Genomic DNA, 24,644 nt, shown 5'->3' with positions numbered 1-24,644 from the left:
GGCGCCGCCATATTGAGAAAGGGCAAAAGTTGGGATTTGAATGAAGGGAGGGGCATTTCTCGCGAGGTTTGGACCGAGTGGGCGTGGCCTAGGTGCCACGTCAGGTTTTAAGCCCGGTGTTGCTAACGGATCCGGGAGAGCGGAGTGAGGGATCTGGAGAAAAGGGTCACCGGGGGACGCTCTGGCCTCGTTCTCCCCGCGACTCTATGCCCTTGGAGGACTGCAGCCCCAGAAGAAGGTGAAGGGATTCAGCTTATGTGAAAGTTTATGTACTATTATTATAATTATATTATATTATTATTATATTATTGTATTATTATAATATATTATTATATTATATTGTATTATTATAATATTATTATTATATATAGAAAATATATAATATAATATATATTATATTAAGCAGAGGCTGGATGGCCATCTGTCTTGAGGGCTTGTGTGGTGTCCCTGCCTGGAAGGCAGAAGGGGGCAGGGCTGGATGTTCTTTAGGGGCCTCTTCCAACGCCCTTAACACTCTTATTTCTTCCCTCCAGAGACAATGGTCAAGATGGTGGCGTGCCGGTGGCCGAGGACCGTGGTGACCCTCCTGGTGGTCTGTTCCGTGTTCCTGCTTCTGCTGAGGACGTCATCTGCACAGCACGAAGGCTTCCACGGCCATGCGCACGAGGACTTGCACCACGGACACAGCCACGACGGCCTTCACCATGGCCACAGCCATGAGGATTCGCACCACAGCCACGACGGCCACGGTCACACGCACGAGCACCTCTGGCGCGACCCCGCGGAGCACCACCATCATGATGACCATGAGGACTTCCACCACGGCCACAGCCACGCTGGCCACGGCCACACTCACGAGCACCTCTGGCGCGATCCCTCTGAGCACCACCACCATGACCATGAGGACTTCCACCACGGCCACAGCCACTCGCACGAGGGACCCCGCCACGATCACAGCCACAGCCACCTTCATGGGCATTCGCACGAGGACCACGTTGGTGGCCCCAGCCAGGGCGGGGCCTTCCCCGACCACGAGAGGCCCCCTCCCAGGAGAGAGAAGCTGGAGACAGCGTGGCTGTGGACTTACGTGAGTCTGGGGACTCTTTGCAGAGGAGGGATTGGTTCCATCATTATGATATCACGGGGTTGGGAGGGAAACGCCACATCACACTCTTGGCGCATAGTCCTCAGCCTGTGATCCCCTGAGACTCCCAGGATCTCCTTTCAAGCCAGTCACACCCGCCCTAGTTCTCTGCATTTCATTCGTATTGCCTGACATTAAGTCCAGTCGAGTCCAACTCTGAGACTCTGGTGCCCATCTCCATTTCTGTTGGAGTTCAGCTTGTGATTGTGTTTCAGGATCAGGGTGCTTTGGATTGGGAAGTGATGCCAATGAATTTCAAGATGGCAATGATACCGATGCAGAGAAGGACCAGGAGACCCTTTTGCAAAGTGTAGTTTCCCATGAGAATGTCCCAGAAGGGTGTGGGGATGATAGTGTACTCCCTGAATTCCTACCAGAGAGTTCCCAGCATTCGGGGCTTGAAAACAACTGGGCACCTGACCCAGCTGCAAAACCTAATGAGCAAATAGATAGGTGGCAGGAGATTAGTCAAAACAGGCAGACCGAACAGGCAAACCACAATGGTGTGGTGTTTACAGTCAGGGCTTTTCCTGCCCTGCCTAGAATCAAAGAGTTGGAAGAGATCTCGTGAGCCATGCAGTCCTGCATAGAATCATAGAATCATAGAGTTGGAAGAGACTTCCTGGGCCATCATCCAGTCCAACCCCATTCTGCCAAGAAGCAGGAATATTGCATTCAAATCACCCCTGACAGATGGCCATCCAGTCTCTGTTTCAAACCTTCCAAAGAAGGAGCCTCCACCACACTCCGGGGCAGAGAGTTCCACTGCTGAACGGCTCTCACAGTCAGGAAGTTCTTCCTCATGTTCAGGTGGAATCTCCTCTCTTGTGGTTTGAAGCCATTCTTCCATTGCGTCCTAGTCTCCAGGGAAGCAGAAAACAAGCTTGCTCCCTCCTCCCCGTGGCTTCCTCTCACATATTTATACATGGCTATCATATCTCCTCTCAGCCTTCTCTTCTTCAGGCTAAACATGCCCAGCTCCTTAAGTCGCTCCTCATAGGGCTTGATCATTTGAGTCGCCCTCCTCTGGACACATTCCAGCTTGTCAATATCTCTCTTGAATTGTGGTGCCCAGAATTGGACACAATGTAATTCCAGATGTGGTCTAACCAAAGCGGAATAGAGCATGGGGAGCATGACTTCCCTGGATCTAGACACTAGGCTCCTCCTGATGCAGGCCAAAATCCCATTGGCTTTTTTTGCCGCCACATCACATGTTTAACTTCCTCCCCACGAGGACTCCAAGATCTTTTCCACACATCCTGCTCTTGAGCCAGGCCTCATCGTCCCCCATTCTGTCTCTTTGCATGTGGTTTTTCCTGCCAAAGTGGAGTATCTTGCATTTGTCACTGTTGAACTTCCTTTTCTTAGTTTTGGCCAATCATCTCTCTAATCTGTCAAGATCGTTTTGAATCCTGTTCCTGTCCTCTGCAGTGCAACAGTATGCTTCATTTGACTATATTTCCCATACTTGGAACTTTTATCCCCTCGTTAAGCTATCCCAAGCACTCAGAAATTGGTTTCGCTTTAATTGAGATTCCCTTATCTTTTTCTGTCGGATTCTGGCAGGGCGCTGAAGCCACTGTTCGGTTTGCCTGTTTTGACTAATCGCCTGCCGCCTGTCTATTTGCTCATTGAGTTATAGGGAGACGTGATTACACAAATAGCCTGGACCCAATCCATTTAGGGCTTTATAGATGATGACCAGCACTTTGTATTTAGCCCTGTTGAGATTCCTAGCCGCTGCCCAGCCCTGATTTGCATGCCGGCCCGCAGGGGGAAGGGTTTGGGTGCATCTGCACTGCAGAATGAATGCGGTTTCACACCACTTGAGCCTCTCTGGCTCACCGCTAGGGAATCATGGGAGTCGCAGTTTGTTTACAATTTGGAAGAGGGAGCTAAAGCTTTTGCAGAGCTGTAACTCTTGTGATCCTGTTGCCTTGACAGTTGAAGTGGCGTCAAAAGTGCGTCAGTTCTCCAATGTGGACACTAGGGCTGGTCAATTCGTTTCGTTAATTCGTAATTCGTTAAAAAATTCGTTAATTTTTGAATTACGAAACAATTACAAAACATTTTTTTTAACCTGGAAGTGTTTTTAAATATCGAAACGGCAGGCGCCAGAAAATTTTGTATTTCCGTCCATTTCGGAAATACGTAAGATGGCCGCCTGCCGATGCTTGCTGAGAGGGGCGAGCGAGAGGGGCGAGCGAGCGGCGAGCGAGAGGGGCGGAAGCACTCTCTCCTGACATTTCACCCACATCTATGGCAGGCATCCTCAGAGGTTGTGAGGTCTGTTGGAAACTAGGCAAGTGGGGTTGATATATCTGTGGAATAATGTTCAGGGTGGGAGGAAGAACTCTTGTCTGCTGGAGGCAAGCGTGAATGTTGCAGCTGGCCAGCTTGATGAGCATCGAATGGTCTTGCAGCTTCATGGTCTGGCTGCTTCCTGCCTGAATGTTGCAATTGGCCAGCTTGCTTAGCATTGCCTATTAATAATAATAGCGAGCGGGGAGCGAGAGGGGCGGAAGCACTCTCTCCTGACATTTCACCCACATCTATGGCAGGCATCCTCAGAGGTTGTGAGATCTGTTGGGAAACTAGGCAAGTGGGGTTGATATATCTGTGGAATAATGTTCAGGGTGGGAGGAAGAACTCTTGTCTGCTGGAGGCAAGCGTGAATGTTGCAGCTGGCCAGCTTGATGAGCATCGAATGGTCTTGCAGCTTCATGGTCTGGCTGCTTCCTGCCTGAATGTTGCAATTGGCCAGCTTGCTTAGCATTGCCTATTAATAATAATAGCGAGCAGCGAGCGAGAGGGGCGGAAGCACTCTCTCCTGACATTTCACCCACATCTATGGCAGGCATCCTCAGAGGTTGTGAGGTCTGTTGGAAACTAGGCAAGTGGGGTTGATATATCTGTGGAATAATGTTCAGGGTGGGAGGAAGAACTCTTGTCTGCTGGAGCGAGAGGGGCGAGCGAGCGGCGAGCGAGAGGGGCGAGCGAGCGGCGAGCGAGAGGGCCCGCCAGAGTGAGTGCCTGCCTTCCCTCCTTAATAATAATTAATAATAATTAATCCCTATTCTACTAAATTAATAATTAAATTTAAAAAATATTTAAAAAATATTGGGAAAAAAAAAGGGCGCCATCTTTACAAAATGTTTTGTAAATATTTACAAAATTTCGTAAATACCGAAACTTTTTTTTGGGAAACTTTTGTAATTATTTTAAATATCGAAACAAAAAAAACCCCCAATTACAAATCCATTTTAGAAACAAATTTTTGCGTTGTTACCCAGGCCTAGTGGACACGCCTGCCCTTTGTGAGCGCTAACATGCTCTCGTCCCGCAGGCTATCGGGGCTACGTTGCTGATCAGTGCGGCGCCCTACTTCATCCTCTTCCTGATCCCGGTGGAGTCCAACTCGGCCCAGCACCAGGCCTTGCTCAAGCTGCTGCTCAGCTTCGCCTCGGGGGGACTCCTTGGAGACGCCTTCCTCCACCTCATCCCCCACGCCTTGGGTGAGTAAGGGAAGGAGGGAGGGAGCAAAAGAGAGAGAGAGTGGGTGGTGGGCTGCAGGGGACCCCCAAGTCTCATTGCCTTCCTCTCTTTGCAGAGCCCCATTCCCACCACGGGGACACAGCCGGGCACTCCCACTCCCACGCCGGGCCCACTGGACACGGACACTCCCACCAGGGTAAGGATCCAGCATGTGCCTCACTGCTCTTTTATTTATTTTATTTATTTGGGGTTCTTCTTCTACCCCGCCCTCCTCACCCCGAAGGGGACTCAGGGCGGCTTACAAAAGCAAGGCACAATCTGATGCCTGCATCATAAAAACAATCAAACACAAAATTACATCAATACACAGTTAACACCAAATATACATTATAACCATAAAATCAATAAAACCAAATACAAACCTAATTTCTCCTCTTACATGGTCAGCGTTCGCTACTCATAGATCTAGTTTTACGTTCCACTTCATCAATCCTGCTGGTCTTACTCGCCTGGTTGTCTGATTTAATTGCCGGAGTGCCCAAAGGCCTGGTCCCATAACCAAGTCTTCACCCTTCTCCTAAAGGCGAGGAGGGATGATGATGCCCTGATTTCCCCCGGGAGTGAGTTCCACAGGTGAGGGGCCACCACTGAGAAAGCCCTGCTCCTCGTCCCCACCAGCCTCACTTGTGACAGTGGTGGGGTCGATAGCAGGGCCTCCCCAGATGATCTCAGACTCCGGGGTGGGACGTAGAGGGAGATACGTTCGGACAGATACACTGGGCTGGAACCGTACAGGGTTTTGTAGGTCAAAACCAGCACCTTGAATTGTGCTCGGAACTGAATCGGCAGCCAGTGGAGCTGGCACAACAGGGGGGTGGTATGCTCCCTGTATGTCGCTCCGGTGAGCAATCTGGCTGCCGCTCACTGGACTAGTTGAAGTTTCCGAACAGTCTTCAAGGGCAACCCCACGTAGAGCGCATTGCAGTAGTCTATTCGGGATGTAACAAGAGCGTGGACCACCGTGGCCAGATCAGACTGGTGCACAAGTTTTAATTGCGCAAAAGCTCTCCCGGCCACCGCTGAGACCTGAGGTTCCAGGCTCAGCGATGAGTCCAGGATCACTCCCAAGCTGCGAACCTGCGTCTTCCTCTTCTTTCCTTGCTATCCTTGTATCTCTGTAAGAGTGGTTATCTCTCTTTGAAAATGTCAATAAAAGGCTGCCACTCTTCCTCCGATCTGGGAGAGCCTGGAGATGGCATGGCCCAGTTGTCCATCTCCACCAGATTCATCATTTTGGCAACCCACAGATCTTGAGTGGGAATTGCCTTTCGTTTCCTACCAGAAGTAAGAAGGCACGAGACCAGATACATGTCTCCTGTGCTATGCTAATGTTGCAATCTAATATAACTAGCCGTCCCCTGCCACGTGTTGCTGTGGCCCACATGGGGGCTCTGTGTGAGAGGTTTGGCCCAATTCTATTGTTGGTGGGGTTCAGAATGCTCTGTGTAGGTGAACTATAAATCCCAGCAACTACAACTCCCAAATGTCAAGAGTCTGTTTTCCCCAAACTCCACATTTGGGCATATTGAGTATTTGTGTAGAGTATTTGGTCCAGATCCATCATTGTTTGTTTCCACAGCGATCTCTGGATGTAGGTGAACTACGACTCCAAAACTCAAGGTCAATGCCCACCAAACCCTTCTAGTGTTTTCTGTTCGTCGTGGGAGTTCTGCGTGCCAAGTTTGGTTCAATTCCATCATTGTTGGAGTTCAGAATGCTCTTTGATTGTAGGTGAACTATGAATCCCAGCAACTACAACTCCCAAACGTCAAAGCCTATTTTACCCAAACTCCACCACTGTTCACATTTGGGCATATTGAGTGTTTGTGCCACGTTTGGTCCAGATCCATCATTGCTTGAGTCCACAGTGCTCTCTGGATGTAGGTGAATACAACTCCAAAACTCAAGGTCAATGCCCACCAAACCCTTCCAGTATTTTCTGTTGGTCATTGGGAGTTCTGTGTGCCAAGTTTGGTTCAATTCCATTGTTGATGGGGTTCAGAATGCTCTTTGATTGTAGGTGAACTATAAATCCCAGCAACTACAACTCCCAAATGTCAAGAGTCTGTTTCCCCCAAAACTCCACATTTGGGCATATTGAGTATTTGTGTAGAGTATTTGGTCCAGATCCATCATTGTTTGTTTCCACAGTGATCTCTGGATGTAGGTGAACTACGACTCCAAAACTCAAGGTCAATGCCCACCAAACCCTTCTAGTGTTTTCTGTTCGTCGTGGGAGTTCTGCGTGCCAAGTTTGGTTCAATTCCATCATTGGTGGAGTTCAGAATGCTCTGTGATTGTAGGTGAACTATAAATCCCAGCAACTACAACTCCCAAACATCAAAGCCTATTTTACCCAAACTCCACCAGTGTTGACATTTGGGCATATTGAGTATTTGTGCCAAGTTTGGTCCAGATCTATCATTGTTTGAGTCCACAGTGATCTCTGAATGTAGGTGAACTACAACTCCAAAACTCAAGGTCAATGCCCACCAAACCCTTCCAGTATTTTCTGTCGGTCATGGGAGTTCTGTGTGCCAAGTTTGGTTCAATTCCATTGTTGATGGGGTTCAGAATGCTCTTTGATTGTAGGTGAACTATAAATCCCAGCAACTACAACTCCAAAATGACAAAATCATAATTTTTTGTGTTGTGAGATGCTTTGTTGCCAAGTTTGGTGTGATTTCGTTCATTGGTTCTTTTGTTTTTAAGGTACTCATTATGCACAGAACATTTTTATATATATAGATGTAATATTATATATTGTATATTACATATAATATTTTTAATATTATCATGTAATACAATATAATACAAATAATAATACAATATTATAAACATATATTTATATTACATGTAATATTACTAATAATATTATAATATAATGGTTTGCACGGGTGTGGCATTGGGAGCTATGAGGTGGTGGTTGGGCTGTGGAGGGATGGGTGCCTCTTCGTGCCTCTGCAAATTCTGCAGCACTGCTGGTCACAGCTGACCTCCAGCTGGAGCACTCAAGGGCCAGGGCTTCCCGGTTCTCAGTGTCTATGCCAGAGTTTTTGAGGTTGTCTTTGAGCCCATCTTTCAATCTCTTTTCCTGCCCACCAATGTTCCGTTTTCCGTTCGGAATAGAGCAATTGTTTTGGGAGATGGTGTTTGGGCATCTGGACAACATGGCCAGTCCAGCGGAGTTGATGGCGGAGGACCATCGCTTCAGTGCTGGTGGTCTTTGCTTCTTCCAGCATGCTGACATTTGTCCACCTGTCTTCTCAAAAGATTTGCAGGATTTTCCGGAGGCAGCGCTGATGGAATCATTCTAGGAGTGTGACGTCTATAGACAGTCCACGTCTTGCAGGCATATAGCAGGGTTGGGAGGACAATAGCTTTATAAACAAGCATCTTGGTCTCCCTAGGGATGTCCCAGTCCTCAAACACTCTCTGCTTCATTCGGAAAAATGCTGCACTCACAGAGCTCAAGTGGTGTTGTATTTCAGTCTAATTGTTGACATCTATAGACAGTCCACGTCTCACAGGCGTTTAGCAGGGTTGGGAGGGGAATAGCTTTATAAACAAGCTCCTTGGTCTCCCTACGGATGTACCGGTCCTCAAATACTCTTCTTCATTCAGAAAAATGCTGCACTCACAGAGCTCAAGTGGTGTTGTATTTCAGTCTCAATGTTGACATCTGTAAACAGTCCACATTTCGCAGGCATATAGCAGAGTTGGGAGGACAATAGCTTTATAAACAAGCCCCTTGGTATCCCTATATATGTCCCGGTCCTTAAACACTCTCTGCTTCATTTGGGAAAATGCTGCACTCACAGAGCTCAGGCGCTGTTGTATTTCAGTCTAATTGTTGACATCTGTAGACAGTCCACATCTCACAGGCATATAGCAGGGTTGGGAGGACAATAGCTTTATAAACAAGCTCCTTGGTCTCCCTACGGATGTACCGGTCCTCAAATACTCTTCTTCATTCAGAAAAATGCTGCACTCACAGAGCTCAGGTGGTGTTGTATTTCAGTCTCAGTGTTGACATCTATAGACAGTCCACGTCTCACAGGCGTTTAGCAGGGTTGGGAGGGGAATAGCTTTATAAACAAGCTCCTTGGTCTCCCTACGGATGTACCGGTCCTCAAATACTCTTCTTCATTCAGAAAAATGCTGCACTCACAGAGCTCAGGTGGTGTTGTATTTCAGTCTCAGTGTTGACATCTATAGACAGTCCACGTCTCACAGGCGTTTAGCAGGGTTGGGAGGGGAATAGCTTTATAAACAAGCTCCTTGGTCTCCCTACGGATGTACCGGTCCTCAAATACTCTTCTTCATTCAGAAAAATGCTGCACTCACAGAGCTCAAGTGGTGTTGTATTTCAGTCTCAATGTTGACATCTGTAAACAGTCCACATTTTGCAGGCATATAGCAGGGTTGGGAGGACAATAGCTTTATAAACAAGCCCCTTGGTATCCCTATATATGTCCCGGTCCTCAAACACTCTCTGCTTCATTCAGAAAAATGCTGCACTCACAGAGCTCAGGCGGTGTTGTATTTCAGTCTCGGTGTTGACATCTATAGACAGTCCACGTCTCGCAGGCGTTTAGCAGGGTTGGGAGGGGAATAGCTTTATAAACAAGCCCCTTGGTCTCCCTACAGATGTCCTGGTCCTCAAACACTCTCTGCTTCATTTGGACGAATGCTGCACTCGCAGAGCTCAGGTGGTGTTGAATTTCAGTCTCAATGTTGACTTTGGTGGAGAGGTGGCTGCCAAGGGAGCGGAAATGGTCAACATTTCCGCCATGGCTGGTGCCTGCTGGAAGAGCGCTTTGGTTTTCTCGATGTTCAATGATAGGCCGAGCTTCTCGTCTGCTTCTGCGAAGGTGTTTAGAGTGGCTTGAAAGTTTTCTTCTGAATGCGCACAGACTACGTTGTCATCGGCATACTGGAGTTCTATAACAGATGTTGTTGTAACCTTGGTTTTGGCTTTCAGTCTGCTGAGGTTCAATAGCTTGCCATCTGCCTGGCTAATCACAGCCATCTTAACCATAGTTTTGGAAGGCCAGGCTCCCAATGGGAGCGATTCCAAAAGCCCGGCTTTAAGCGACATTCCCAAGTGCTCCTTGGAAGGAGAATGCGCCAATTAGGAGAGGAGAGAGATCATTATCTCTCCCCCTAAACCAGTGGTCCTCAACCTTCCTAATGCCGCGACCCCTTAGTACAGTTCCTCCTGTTGTGGTGACCCCCAACCATAACATTCCCATTGCTACTTTGTAACTGTAATTTTGGTACTGTTATGAATCGTAATGTAAATATCTGATATGCAGGATGTATTTTCAAATCCCAAATACCCAATATGCCCAAATTTGAATACAGGTGGGGTTGGGGGGGATTGATTTGGGAGTTGTAGTGGCTGGGATTTATAGTTCACCTCCAATCAAAGAGCATTCTGAACACCCCCAATGATGAAATTGAACCAAACTTAGCACACAGAGCTCCCACGACCAAGAGAAAATACTGGGAGGATCTGGTGGACATTGACCTTGAATTTTTGGAGTTGTAGTTCACCTACATCCGGAGAGCACTGTGGACTCAATCAATGATGGATCTGGACCAAACTTGGCACAAATACTCAATATGCTGAAATGTGAACACTGGAGGTGTTTGAGGAAAATAGACCTTGACATTTGGGAGTTGTAGTTGCTGGGATTTATAGTTCACCTACAATCAAAGAGCATTCTGAACACCCTCAATGATGAAATTGAACCAAACTTAGCACACAGAGCTCCCACGACCAAGAGAAAATACTGGGAGGGTCTGGTGGACATTGACCTTGAATTTTGGAGTTGTAGTTCACCTACATCTGGAGAGCACTGTGGACTCAATCAATGATGGATCTGGACCAAACTTGGCACGAATACTCAATATGCTGAAATGTGAACACTGGAGGAGTTTGAGGAAAATAGACCTTGACATTTGGGAGTTGTAGTTGCTGGGATTTATAGTTCACCTACAATGAAATAACATTCTGAACCCCACCAACAATAGAATTGGACCAAAATTCCCACACAGATCCCATGACCAACAGAAAATACTATGTTTTCTGATGGTCTTTGGCGACCCCTCTGACACCCCCTCGTGACCCCCACAGGGGTCCTGACCCCCAGGTTGAGAAACACTGCCCTAAACGGTTTGTTTTTCTGAAAACTTTAAACAGTTCCCATAAATCAGTAGATGTATTGGTATTCCTGAAAGTTGGGGGGAATGATCCCTTGTTACACAGTACGTGTGAAAAAGACCTTGGAGTCCTCGTGGACAACAAGTTAAACATGAGCCAACAATGTGATGTGGCGGCAAAAAAAGCCAATGGGATTTTGGCCTGCATCAATAGGAGCATAGTGTCTAGATCTAAGGAAGTAATGCTACCCCTCTATTCTGCTTTGGTTAGACCACATCTGGAATATTGTGTCCAATTCTGGGCACCACAATTGAAGAGAGATATTGACTCTAAGCTGGAATGTGTCCAGAGGAGGGCGACTCAAATGATCAAGGGTCTGGAGAACAAGCCCTATGAGGAGCGGCTTAGGGAACTGGGCATGTTTAGCCTGAAGAAGAGAAGGCTGAGAGGAGATATGACAGCCATGTATCAATATGTGAGAGGAAGCCACAGGGAGGAGGAGGGAGCAAGCTTGTTTTCTGCTTCCCTGGAGATTAGGATGCAATGGAACAATGGCTTCAAACTACAAGAGAGGAGATTCCATCTGAACATGAGGAAGAACTTCCTGACTGTGAGAGCCGTTCAGCAGTGGAACTCTCTGCACCGGAGTGTGGTGGAGGCTCCTTCTTTGGAAGCTTTTAAGCAGAGGCTGGATGGCCATTTGTCAGGGGTGATTTGAATGCAATATTCCTGCTTCTTGGCAGAATGAGGTTGGACTGGATGGCCCATGAGGTCTCTTCCAACTCTATGATTCTATGATTCTATGATTCTATGATTATCTTGTATCGTCAGATAGAAAAATTGCTCTTGTCATGTTTGCTTAATGCTGTTTTTTAAAAAATTGCCAAAAATCCATGGATAAGTCAAACGTTCTGAAATTTGGTGGGCTAACCGTGGTAAATGTGTTCTACCACGGTGGCAAGTTTCATCGGGATAGCTCAAAAAATGAAAGAGAGGGGAACCCTGAAATTTCCCCACTGACAGTGATGTTTGCCATTAACAAAGGACTTGTGCAGATTTGTAAGTTTCATTACAGTTCCGAATTATTATTTATTATTATTATTAACTTTATTTGTACCCCGCTAGCATCTCCCGAAGGACTCGATGCGGCTTACACAGGCCGAAACCTCAAAACACAATACAATAGAAAACATAACACAACAATAGCAAAGCAAATCAAAACAATAAGCAAAATAACGACAATGGCAGTACATCAAGACATTATTAAAACTGGTTCGGCCGGCGCACTGGGGTATAAGGGTTAAAAGTGCTGAGATGGCAGGAGGCACGTAGGATTAAAAGTGCGGTGTGCAGCGACGATTAGTTATGCTAAGGTGCTACTAGGACTTGGGGTGGGGATTCCTAGTCTGAGAAGGCACAACGGAACAGCCAAGTTTTTAAATTCCTTCTGAAAACGGCTAGAGTAGGGGCCTGTCGGAGATCTTTTGGAAGGGCGTTCCAAAGTCGGGGGGCCGCCACAGAGAAGGCCCTGTCCCGTGTCCCCACCAAGCGCACTTGCGACGTAGGTGGGATCACGAGCAGGGCCTCTCCAGATGACCGGAGCGAGCGTGTGGGTTCGTAGATGGAGATGCGGTCACGCAGGTAGGGTGGTCCCAAACCGTTCAGGGCTTTGTAGGTGAGCACCTGCACCTTGAATTGGGCTCGGAAAATAAATGGCAGCCAGTGGAGCTCCTTGAACAGGAGGGTTGACCTCTCTTGATAATAAGCCCCGGTTAGCATCCTGGCTGCTGCACGCTGGACCAATTGAAGTTTCCGAGCCGTCTTCAAGGGTAGCCCCACGTAGAGCGCATTGCAGTAGTCCATTCTAGAGGTGACCAAGGCGTGGACCACCCCGGCCAGATCAGCCTTCACGAGGTATGGTCGCAGTTGGCGCACAAGTCTCAGTTGCGCAAAGGCCCTCCCGGATACCGCCGACACCTGAGCCTCAAGCGTAAGCGAAGAATCCAGGAGGACACCCAAGCTGCGGACCTGTGGCTTCAGGGGGAGTGTAACCCCGTCCAACACAGGTTGCCACCCTATACCCCGATCCGGTTTACGATCGACCAGGAGGACCTCTGTCTTGTCGGGATTGATCTTCCGAAACCTTTACTCCCAAAATTCGGAAAAAAAACTTTAGAATCGAAGTGCCAGTCCCCTTCTACTTTTGAACACAGTTTAGAACCAATTTATTTGCAAGTTATGGTGGGGAAAAATGAGACCCACCCCTTGCCTTGTCACTCTCTCACCCCTGTCCCCATATCTGTCTGTCTGTCTGTCTCTCTGCAGGTCCTGAGCACCAGCACATGATGTCAGTGGGCCTGTGGGTCCTGGGGGGCATTGTGGCATTCCTGGTGGTGGAGAAGTTCGTGCGGCACGTCAAGGGGGGGCACAGCCATGGACACACCCACAGCCACGGTGAGCCCCTCCACAAGGCCTTCCATGCTGGGGGTGCTGGGTGGCCATCTGTCAGAAGGGCTCAGCTGGCAGAAGGGGTGGGTTATATGGCATCTGGGGGTCCCATCCCAACTCTGAAGATCCCTTCCACCTGGTTCTCCAGAGGAAAGTGCTCACACAGCCAATCATAGGCTCAACCACGATGGAGACAAGGCCTCATGTACACTGCTTATATGTGGGTTGAATGAAAAGTAATGCCTCCACCTTCGTAACTCCTCAACAGATGGCAGTACTGGTATGCAACAGGTACTGGCTTGCTCAGTAGACTCTCCTCTACAGTTTCATTTTGACAGGAAGACTTAGCATTGAACAGATCTTCATAACTCATCAGATGGCAGCGCTGGTATGTGGCAAGTGCTGGCTTGTTCAGTAGACTCTCCTCTACAGTTCCATTTTGGCGGGAAGCCTTAGCATTGAACGGACCTTCATAACTCCTCAGCAGATGGCAGTACTGGTATGCGGCAGATACTGGCTTATTCAGTAGACTCTCCTCTACAGTTCCATTTTGGCCGGAAGCCTTAGCATTGAACGGACCTTCATAACTCCTCATCAGATGGCAGTACTGGTATGCGGCAGATACTGGCTTATTCAGTAGACTCTCCTCTACAGTTCCATTTTGGCCGGAAGCCTTAGCATTGAACGGACCTTCATAACTCCTCAGCAGATGGCAGTACTGGTATGCGGCAGATACTGGCTTATTCAGTAGACTCTCCTCTACAGTTCCATTTTGGCCGGAAGCCTTAGCATTGAACGGACCTTCATAACTCCTCATCAGATGGCAGTACTGGTATGCGGCAGATACTGGCTTATTCAGTAGACTCTCCTCTACAGTTCCATTTTGGCAGGAAGCGTTAACATTGAATAGACCTTCATAACTCCTCATCAGATGGCAGCGTTGGTATGTGGCAGGTACTGGCTTGTTCAGTAGACTCTCCTCTACAGTTCCATTTTGGTGGGAAGCCTTAGCATTGAACAGATCTTCATAACTCATCAGATGGCAGCGCTGGTATGTGGCAAGTGCTGGCTTGTCCAGTAGACTCTCCTCTACAGTTCCATTTTGGCGGGAAGCCTTAACATTGAACGGACCTTCATAACTCCTCAACAAATGGCAGTGCTGGTATGCGGCAGATACTGGCTTGTTCAGTAGACTCTCCTCTACAGTTTCATTTTGACAGGAAGAGTTAGCATTGAATGGACCCTCATAACTCCTCATCAGACGGCAGTGCTGGTATGCGGCAGGTACTGGCTTATTCAGTAGACTCTCCTCTACAGTTCCATTTTGGCGGGAAGCCTTAGCATTGAATAGTTGTGTTGCTAAAGTGTGAAATATGGAACCCTGCACAGACGGTCGGTCAATGCAACTTAAGCAACGTGCAGTTGTTGAATTCTTCACAGCAGAAGGTATCGCCTCGAAGGTGATTCATCAGAGGATGCAAGCTGTTTATAAGGATTATGTTGATGTGAGTACTGTGAGTACTGTGTGTTGTTGGGTGAGTAAGTTAAAGATGTTGAAGTGGGAATATCTGACTTGTGTGACCAAGAAAGAGTTGGACGTCCTGTGACAGCAACCACCGAGTTTCACAAGCAAAAGGTTGACAGATTGATTCAGGACTATCGTCGTATCACTCAGAAAGAAACTCCAAGCATAATCGGCATTTCACAAGAACGTGTGGGTCACATTATTGCTTTGCTTGGCTATCGGAAGATCTGTGCATGATGGGGACCCAGGATGCTGACGCCTGAAATGAAAGCGCACAGACTTGAAACTTCAGAGACTGGATCTCACCACCATACTATCAGTGGCATCGGCAGCACAGCAAGGCAGGAACAGATCATTCACAGCCACCTTAGGCTATAAACTACTTTATTTTACAGCTATATACATTAGAAGCTACTTAACACTCAGCACATTGTAAACTTACTTCTTTACCGTCCGATCGTAACATTGCGAACACACTGTTATCAGTACTAGTCCACACCTCTTGCTTTCCAGAGTGACGTATGACTTTGCGAGGCTGTGTCCATTTGCTCTGTACACGTGATTTATGACCTCTCTAGGAATGCCATTCCCTCCATGGTTCAGTTAACTCTTTCCACACAGGAATACATTACCCTCGGTATATAGCTACTGCATTTTAAACATACATACATACTTTGAAATCTACATTATAAATTGCAAACAGCTTCAACAGAGACTGGATCTCACTACTGTACAACATCCTCCAAACAATGTATTGTTGAAGGCTTTCATGGCTGTTGTAAGTTTTTTCATGGCTGTTGTAGGTTTTTTTCGGGCTATATGGCCATGGTCTAGAGGCATTCTCTCCTGACGTTTCACCTGCATCTATGACAAGTATCCTCAGAGGTGAGGTCCTCCAAACAGTCCAGATTTAGCACCGTCTGACTTCCATCTGTTCCCGATAATGAAAGAAGATCTGTGGGAACATCCTTATGCTTCTGATGAAGACGTTGAGAGAACTGTGAGACGCTGGTTGCAGAAAAAGAATGTCGACTTCTTCTGCGATGGCTTCAGAAAACTTGTTGGGAGATATGTTTCCAATTGTCTGGTGATTATGTGGAAAGGTGAATAGTGGTCATTAAAGAGCACATTCCAAGGATTATTTCTGCATTTGAGTTATTAAAATATTCCCATCCAAACCCAAGTAACGAAGGTGGAGGCATTACTTTTCATTCAACCCTCGTACTGTAGAAAACGGAGTATTCCCTATAATATCTCAGTCCCTCTGCATTGTCAGGGTTTAGGAGCACAGGTTCAGTGTGAAAATAGGAGAAATGTTGCCTTTCTTTGCAGCCTCCAAGGCCAAGAGCAGTGATGACGAAGGAGAGAAGGCAGTCCTCAAGAAGAAGGAGAAGGAGAAGGAGAGGAAGGCCCCTGGGAGCAGTGAGTGGGATGCAGGGGGGTGGGTCCTGTTGAGAGGGGCAGGGAAGGGGATCCAACTCATCCAACTCTCTCACTCTTCCATTTCCTCCTCCTCTTCTCCACTCCTTCTCTTCCCCTTCTCCACTCTCTTCACATTCCCCTCCTTGCTTCTCGTTGTCCCTCTTCTTTTGTCTTCCTTCCTCCTCCAATCCCCTTCTTTCTCTCCTTCTTCCTCTTTCCTTCTTCTTCTTATCATTCTCTTCTTTTTCTTCTTCTCTCCCCTTTCTTTTTTCTCTTCTTTTAATCTGTCCTTTCCTACCCTCGTCTTTTCTTTCTCCCGTCTTCTTCCTCCTCCTTTTCCCCCTCTTCTTCCTTCTTCTCCACCTCATTTTTCCTCTTTTCTTCCTCCTTTTCTTCCCTTCCTCTTTTTTCTCTTCCCTCTTCACATTTTTCTCTCCTTCATCTTCCTTATCCTTCCCCTTCTCTTCTCATTGTTCTCTTTCATCTCTTTTTCCTCCTCCTTTACCACTTCTTTCTTATCACTTTCATGTTCCTCCTCCTAATTCTTCCTGTTCTTTCTCGTCTTTCTTCTTCACATCATTTTTCCTCTTCTCTTCTCATTATTGTCTTCCCTTCTCATTGACCTCTTCCTTTTGCTCCTCTTCTTCCTTCCCTCCCTTCTTCCTATCCCTTCATTTCCTCCTCTTCTGCTTCTCTTCTTTCACCCACTCTTTTCTTCTTTCTTCCCCACTGTGTTCTTCCTCTCTTTCCTTCCTCCTTTTCTTCCCTTCCTGTCGTTTCTCTTCCCTCTTCTCATTTTTCTCTCCTTCCTTTACCCCCTTCCCCTTCTCTTCCTGTTGTTCTCTTTCATCTCCCTGTTTTTCCTCCTCCTCCTCCTTTCCCTCTTCTTTGCTATCATCTTCACGTTCCTCCTCCTAATTCTTTCTCTTTTTCTTCACACCATTTTCTTCTTCTCTTCTCATTATTGCCTTCCCTCCTCGTTGACCTCTTCCTTTTGCTCCTCTTCTTCCTTCCCTCCCTTCTTCCTGTCCCTTCACTTCCTCCTCTTCCGCTTCTCTTCTTTCCCCCACTCTTTTCTTCTTTCTTCCCCACTGTGTTCTTCCTCTCTTTTCTTCCTCCTTTTTTCCTCTCATTCCTCATTCTCTAATCCTTCTTCTTCCCTTCCACTACCTTTCTTCTTCTTCCCCTTCTTTCATGTTATTGTCCTTTTTTATTCTTTCTTCTTCACCTTATTCTTCAATTTTCATTCTGTTCCTCTCCTCTTTGTTTCATTCCTCATTTTCTTTTTCTCTTCTCTTCTTCCTTTCTCCTTCTCCTTCCCCTTCTCATTGTTCTCTTTTCCTCTCCCTCTTTTTCCTCCTCCTCTTCCTTTCCCTCTTGTTCACGTTCCTCCTCCTTCTCATACTTCCTCCTCTTCCCTTTCTTCTCCACTTCATTCTTCCTCTTCTCTCCTTCCTCCTGTCTTTTCCCTTTCCCCTTCTCTTCTTTCATCCCAACCTTGTCTTTCTTCTTCTGTCTTGCTCTCCTTCCTCCTCCTCCTTGTGTTCCTTCCTCCCCCTTTCTCCTCCTTCTCTTCCTCCTTCCCCCTTTTTGCTCCATCACAGACATGCGTGTGGCCGGCTACCTGAACCTGGCGGCGGACTTTGCGCACAACTTCACGGACGGCCTGGCGCTGGGGGCCTCCTTCCTGGCCGGGAGCACCGTGGGCGCCGTCACCACCCTCACCGTCCTGCTCCACGAAGTGCCCCACGAGGTCGGGGACTTCGCCATCCTCGTCCAGTCCGGCTGCAGCAAGCGCAAGGTCAGCCTCGACTCTCACCAGGGCATGTGCAGAGGGCTTTCAGGGCTTTCTTGGGGGGAACTCATGTCCCTCACCATTCTGTGTCCCAGGGCATTCCCATTTGGAAGGGTGGTGTGCCAATGCCAGATTTACTCAGGGGTTTTGTTGGATGGAGTCCTCGCCAAACTATAAATCTCCAGGTTCCCTAGCATGAAGGCAGGAAGGCAGATCAAATGGCTGTGTGCCTATACCCATATACATCTAATTTTCAGTACCATTACTGCAGTGAGCCACTTCAGCAGAAGCAGGCCATAGAATTGCTCTGGGGGATCTAGGACATGTCTCAAGAATCCTAGAATCAAAGAGTTGGAAGAGACCTCATGGGCCATCCAGTCCAACCCCATTCTTCCAAGAAGCAGGAAAATTGCATTCCAATCACCCCTGACAGATGCCCACTCAGCCTCTGTTTAAAAGCTTCCAAAGAAGGAGCCTCCATCACACTCCAGGGCAGAGAGTTCCACTGCTGAACGGCTCTCACAGTCAGGAAGTTCTTCCTAATGTTCAGATGTAATCTCCTCTCTTGTAGTTTGAAGCCATTGTTCCGCGTCCTAGTCTCCAAGGAAGCAGAAAACAAGCTTGCTCCCTCCTCCTCCCTGTGGCTTCCTCTCACATATTTATACATGGCTATCATATCCCCTCTCAGCCTTCTCTTCCTCAGGCTAAACATGCCTAGCTCCTTAAGCCGCTCGTCATAGGGCTTGTTCTCCAGACCCCTGATCTGCTCCCTCCTCCCTGTGGCTTCCTCTCACATATTTATACATGGCTATCATATCTCCTCTCAGCCTTCTCTTCTTCAGGCTAAACATGCCCAGCTCCTTAAGCCGCTCCTCATAGGGCTTGTTCTCCAGACCCCTGATCTGCTCCCTCCTCCCTGTGGCTTCCTCTCACATATTTATACATGGCTATCATATCTCCTCTCAGCCTTCTCTTCCTCAGGCTAAACATGCCCAGCTCCTTAAGCCGCTCCTCATAGGGCTTGTTCTCCAGACCCCTGATCTGCTCCCTCCTCCCTGTGGCTTCCTCTCACACATATTTATACATGGCTATCATATCTCCTCTCAGCCTTCTCTTCTTCAGGCTAAACATGCCCAGCTCCTTAAGCCGCTCCTTATAGGGCTTGTTCTCCAGACCCCTGATCTGCTCCCTCCTCCCTGTGGCTTCCTCTCACACATATTTATACATGGCTATCATATCTCCTCTCAGCCTTCTCTTCTTCAGGCTAAACATGCCCAGCTCCTTAAGCCGCTCCTCATAGGGCTTGTTCTCCAGACCTTTTATCATTTTAGTCACCACTGAGAACACCTCTGTGGCTTTTCTAAGCCCTCCAACATTTATTTGTTTGTTTGTTTACTACATTTGTATACCACTCTTCAATATACCTCTCAGGCCAACAAGTGACCATCACTCATAAAAACACTGGAAAACACAGCAGAAGAGACTTTAAAAGCAATAAATAAATAAATAAAAATACATTACAATGCATGTGCAAAACCACATATTTACACATATACACAAATATATACACACATATAGATACATATATATACACAGACTGGGCCACAGCAATGCGTGGCAGGGGACAGCTAGTATTTATTTATTCATGTATTTATTGGCAGTATTTCTCTTCCGCCCTTCTCCTCACCCCGCAGGAGACTCAGGGCGGATTACAGTGTACACATATATGGCAAACATTCAATGCCAATTTCTGACATACAAACACATATAGACATACACAGAAGCTATTTAACTTTTTCTGGATACCAGGGGAGCTGTTGCTTTCATTGTCCATCTGCGACGCTGATGAAGTACTTCCACATTCCCCGCATGCTTTTTTGCTGGAGTGCTTTGCTTGAGTCTTTTTTTTTTATGGCCTCATATATAGTTGAAGTCCTTTGAATGCCACATCATGAGGAGACAGCAAAGCCTAGAGAAGGGAATGATGCTGGGGAAAGTGGAAGGCAAAAGGAAGAGGGGCCGACCAAGGGCAAGAGGGATGAATGGCATCCCTGAAGGGACTGGACTGACCTTGAAGGAGACCCTGGGGGTGGTGACGGCTGACAAAGAGCTCTGGCGTGGGCTGGTCCATGAGGTCACGAAGAGTCGGAGACGACTGAACGAAGGAACAACAACAAATTAGTTAATTTAGCCTCCCCACACTTTGAGGTGGTACCTAATTTTCCTACTTGACAGATGCATCTGTCTTTCAGGTTGCAAAGGTCGACAACAGGCTACACAATTGGTTGGAAACCCACTCCAACCCGGGCTGGCTTCGAACTCATGACCTTTTGGTCAGAGTTATCTTAAGCCACAGGGAGGAGGAGGGAGCAAGCTTGTTTTCTGCTTCCCTGGAGAGAGACTAGGACGCAATGGAGCCATGGCTTCAAACTACAAGAGAGGAGATTCCATCTGAACATGAGGAAGAACTTCCTGACTGTGAGAGCCGTTCAGCAGTGGAACTCTCTGCCCCAGGGGGAGTGTGGTGGAGGCTCCTTCTTTGGAGGCTTTTAAGCAGAGGCTGGATGGCCATCTGTCAGGGGTGATTTGAATGCAATATTCCTGCTTCTTGGCAGAATGGGGTTGGACTGAATGATGGCCCATGAGGTCCCATTCTTCTAAGAAGCAGGAATATTGCATTCAAATCACCCATGACAAATGGCCCTCCAGCCTCTGCTTAAAAGCTTCCAAAGAAGGAGCCTCCACCACACTCCCTCCGGGGCAGAGAGTTCCACTGCTGAACGGCTCTCACAGTCAGGAAGTTCTTCCTCATGTTCGGATGGAATCTCCTCTCTTGTAGTTTGAAGCCATTGTTCCACGTCCTAGTCTCCAAGGAAGCAGAAAACAAGCTTGCTCCCTCCTCCTCCCTGTGGCTTCCTCTCACATATTTATACATGGCTCTTATCATATCTCCTCTCAGCCTTCTCTTCTTCAGGCTAAACATGCCCAGTTCCCTAAGCCGCTCCTCATAGGGCTTGTTCTCCAGACCCTTGATCATTTTATTCGCCCTCCTCTGGACACATTCCAGCTTGTCAATATCTCTCTGGGATTGTGGTGCCCAGAATTGGACACAATATTCCAGATGTGGTCTAACCAAAGCGGAATAGAGCATGGGGAGCATGACTTCCCTAGATCTAGACACTATGCTCCTCTTGATGCAGGCCAAAATCCCATTGGCTTTTTTTGCCGTCACATCACATTCCTGGCTCATGTTTAACTTGTTGTCCATGAGGACTCCAAGATCTTTTTCACACGTACTGCTCTCGAGCCAGGCGTCACCCATTTCATTTTTTCTGCCAAAGTGGAGTATCTTGCATTTGTCCCTGTTGAACTTCATTTTGAACTTCAACTGACTGACTCTCACCGTTCAAAAGTCTGGCCTTATATAGGGCTTTCTGGCTTTTGCACACGGCACTCATACTGCGTCATCAAACTTTCTAGAATATTCTAGAATCTTCCATAGTGTAAGTCGCAACATGCATTTTTTCAACCACACGTGATCACGTGATTGCTTATATCATAAAAACTAGAGCCAGTACACATTTCTAAATGTCATTTTCGTTTTCAGCAAAATCACAAAATCATAAAAGAACAGCTATTTTCAGAGACAGTAAAAACAGCAGTAATCAATATATCATAACAGTTAAACTACACAATTTCATTTCTAGCAATAAACAAACATCAATACACAGTTATCACAAAAAAACCCACCCCAGATCGCCTCATCATCCAAACGTGATCCAAATTCATCGTCCATTGTTCTTTCCTATGTTCAATTTACCAGAGATTTCACTGAATTATTCAAAAGCCTGCACAAACATCCAGGTCTTCAACTTTCTACGGAATGTCATAAGAGATGGTGCCAGCCTAATGTCTACAGGAAGGGCGTTCCACAGCCGAGGAGCCACCACCGAGAAGGCCCTATCTCTCGTCCCCGCCAACCGTGCTTGAGAGGCTGGTGGGACCGAGAGCAGGGCCTCCCCGGAAGATCTCAAAGTCCGGGTGGGTTCATAGGCCGAGATGCGGTCAGATAGGTATCTTGGGCCGGAACCGTTTAGGGCTTTATAGGCTAGTACCAACACCTTAAATTGGGCCCGGTAGCAAATCGGCAGCCAGTGGAGCTGGTGCAACAGGGGGGTTGTGTGCTCCCTGCGCTCCGCTCCCGCTAGAATCATGGCTGCCGCGCACTGGACTAGTTGCAGCTTCCGGGCCGTCTTCAGGGGCAGCCCCACGTAGAGAGCGTTGCAGTAGTCTAGGCGGGATGTGACAAGAGCGTGTACCACCGTGGCCAAGTCAGACTTCCCAAGATATATATAGAATAGAATTGTGAGAACCATTTCAATGTGCACGCAAGACTGACTTGTCGCCTCTTCTTCTTTGTTGTCTCCCTTTGGCAGGCTATGAAGCTGCAGCTGGTGACGGCGCTGGGGGCGCTGGCGGGGACAGTGGTCTCTTTGCTGGCGGAGGGGGCGGGGGAGGCGGCCACGGCCTGGATCCTGCCCTTCACGGCCGGGGGCTTCATCTACGTGGCCACTGTCTCGGTTCTGCCGGAGCTGCTCCAGGAATCCGGCCCGATCCAGTCCCTCCTGCAGGTGATGGGCTTGGTGGCAGGCGTGGCCATGATGGTCTTCATCGCCCAGTACGAGTAGCCGCCCTTCCGGACAGCGGGCGCTTCCCTCGACCCGGGCACAGAGGAGCCAAAGGGAGCGCCAGAACTTCCTCACTTCCCCCACGAGCAGGACCACCTGGACTTGTGGGACGTTGTGACGACCCGTCAAGAGAGGAAGCGTGCCTGGTACTCCCTGGGGCCAACTCTTCCACCCTGGTGGGCTTCGGATTTCCTGGTCCTCCGGGAGCGCCGTGAGGACCCTGCAATTAGGAAGTGAATCTGTTACTCTAGGAAGCCAACAATTCTTTGTCAGTTTGTCCAGATTTCCCTTTCCTCTCGAGCAAAGAGGAAGCGCTCCAGAGGGCCAACTTCTCGAGATTTCATGTCCCTCCTGCCCTCCAGGGGGCGCCATGAAGTGACGAGGAAGTCGGTCTGGGACTCCAGAGAGTCCAACTCTTCTGTCCCGACTTGTCCAGGAGGACACAGAATGATGGTGGTTGGGATTAATATGGGATGTGGAACATCTGGTACATCTCCAGTGGGATTCGTCGGGATATGATGGTGGTGGGGATTATTATGGGATGTGGAAAGGAATGGGATATCTCCATCTGGACTCTGATAACGACGACAAGGGCTTTGTCGTTGGGTTGAGTGATGGGACTTGCGATCCTCCTTGTCTTCGGTCTCATGGGCCAAAGCGCCCCCTACTAATGAATGGAGAAGGGGCCATCAGGAAAAGGGACCAAAACAAGAAGGGATTCATACACAAATTGGGACACTTGGAATCGTCTTGAGGACAATATCACACAACGCTGTCGTTCCATTTCTAATGTTATGACTGCTTCCAATGGAATCCTGGGACTTGTAGTTCAGAGGGAAGGACCTTTAAAGTTCTCAACCAGAGAGAACTCATGTTCCTCAACTACAAATCCCATGGGCTTATTACTCAACTACAAATCCCAGGGTTCTGCTGGAGGAAGCTGTCATAGTGGAGTAACAGCTAATGTGATTCTGCCTTAGACTCCTGGGCTTATTACTCAACTACAAATCCCAGCGTTCTACCTGAGGTTAGCCGTCGTAGTGGAGTAACAGCTTATGTGATTCTGCCTTAGACTCCTGGACTTATTACTCAACTACAAATCCCAGGGTTCTGCCTGAGGGAGCCATCGTAGTGGAGTAACAGCTAATGTGATTCCGTCTTAAGGCTGAAAGTGGTCTTTGTGACTACGCCTCCCACAATCCCCTGCCCAGGCTGGTGTGTGGAGATTCTGGGAGTTGTAGTCCCTCCTTTCTCCGACTTTGGGTGGGGACATTGTTCAAAAAATCATGGTTCCAGAATGTATATAACGGTGGAAAGTGGGGGCCAGATTAGAGTTTCGTGGCTGGTTTTCCAGGCCTTTGGAACTTGGGTGTTGCTTGTGGGGATGATGGGATGTTTAGTCTCCCTCCCCAGTACGCCACCAAAAAAATAGGTAGCAAAAGATACCCCCAAGTTTCTTGGAAGGCAGGCATGGGCAAACTTGGGCCCTCCAGGTGTTTTGGACTTCAACTCCCACAATTCCTAACAGCCTACCGGCTGTTAGGAATTGTGGGAGTTGAAGTCCAAAACACCTGGAGGGCCCAAGTTTGCCCATGCCTGCCTTCCAAGGGCTGTCGGAATGGTACATTTCTTTTTATATGCATATCTATATATTTACATGATATTTTTTGGAATCTTCGGCTGTTAGGAATTGTGGGAGTTGTAGTCCAAAACGCCCGCCGGGCCCAAGTTTGCCCATGCCTGTTGTAGAGCATTGCACGGGGTGTTATGATGGAAGAAAGCTAACTTGGGGTCAGTTTCAAATACTAAATTGTGGCAACTGAAATTTGTACATTGATTGTGAGTCGTGCTGAAAACGAAGGAAGAAAGGAACAGAATCCGGGACGTTTTCAGCG

The 24,644-nt window shown here is 47.8% G+C and overlaps 1 protein-coding gene across 1 annotated transcript; it reads left to right on the top strand.

The window, feature by feature from the left end:
- The first annotated feature begins 61 nt into the window (after positions 1-61).
- SLC39A7 (solute carrier family 39 member 7) lies at positions 62-24,282 on the top strand. Its single transcript, XM_060760613.2, has 8 exons — positions 62-238; positions 534-1,087; positions 4,494-4,662; positions 4,758-4,838; positions 13,197-13,325; positions 16,177-16,266; positions 17,871-18,067; positions 22,498-24,282. The coding sequence occupies exons 2-8, from the start codon at positions 539-541 to the stop codon at positions 22,747-22,749; spliced, it is 1,467 nt and encodes a 488-aa protein (XP_060616596.2). The 5' UTR covers positions 62-238; positions 534-538; the 3' UTR covers positions 22,750-24,282.
- The last annotated feature ends 362 nt before the right edge of the window (positions 24,283-24,644 follow it).

Source organism: Anolis sagrei, chromosome 2, assembly GCF_037176765.1.
Source record: "Anolis sagrei isolate rAnoSag1 chromosome 2, rAnoSag1.mat, whole genome shotgun sequence".
NCBI lineage: Eukaryota > Metazoa > Chordata > Lepidosauria > Squamata > Dactyloidae > Anolis > Anolis sagrei.
Note: the sequence above shows the minus strand (reverse complement) of the source record. Positions and strands in the feature narration are given on the sequence as shown.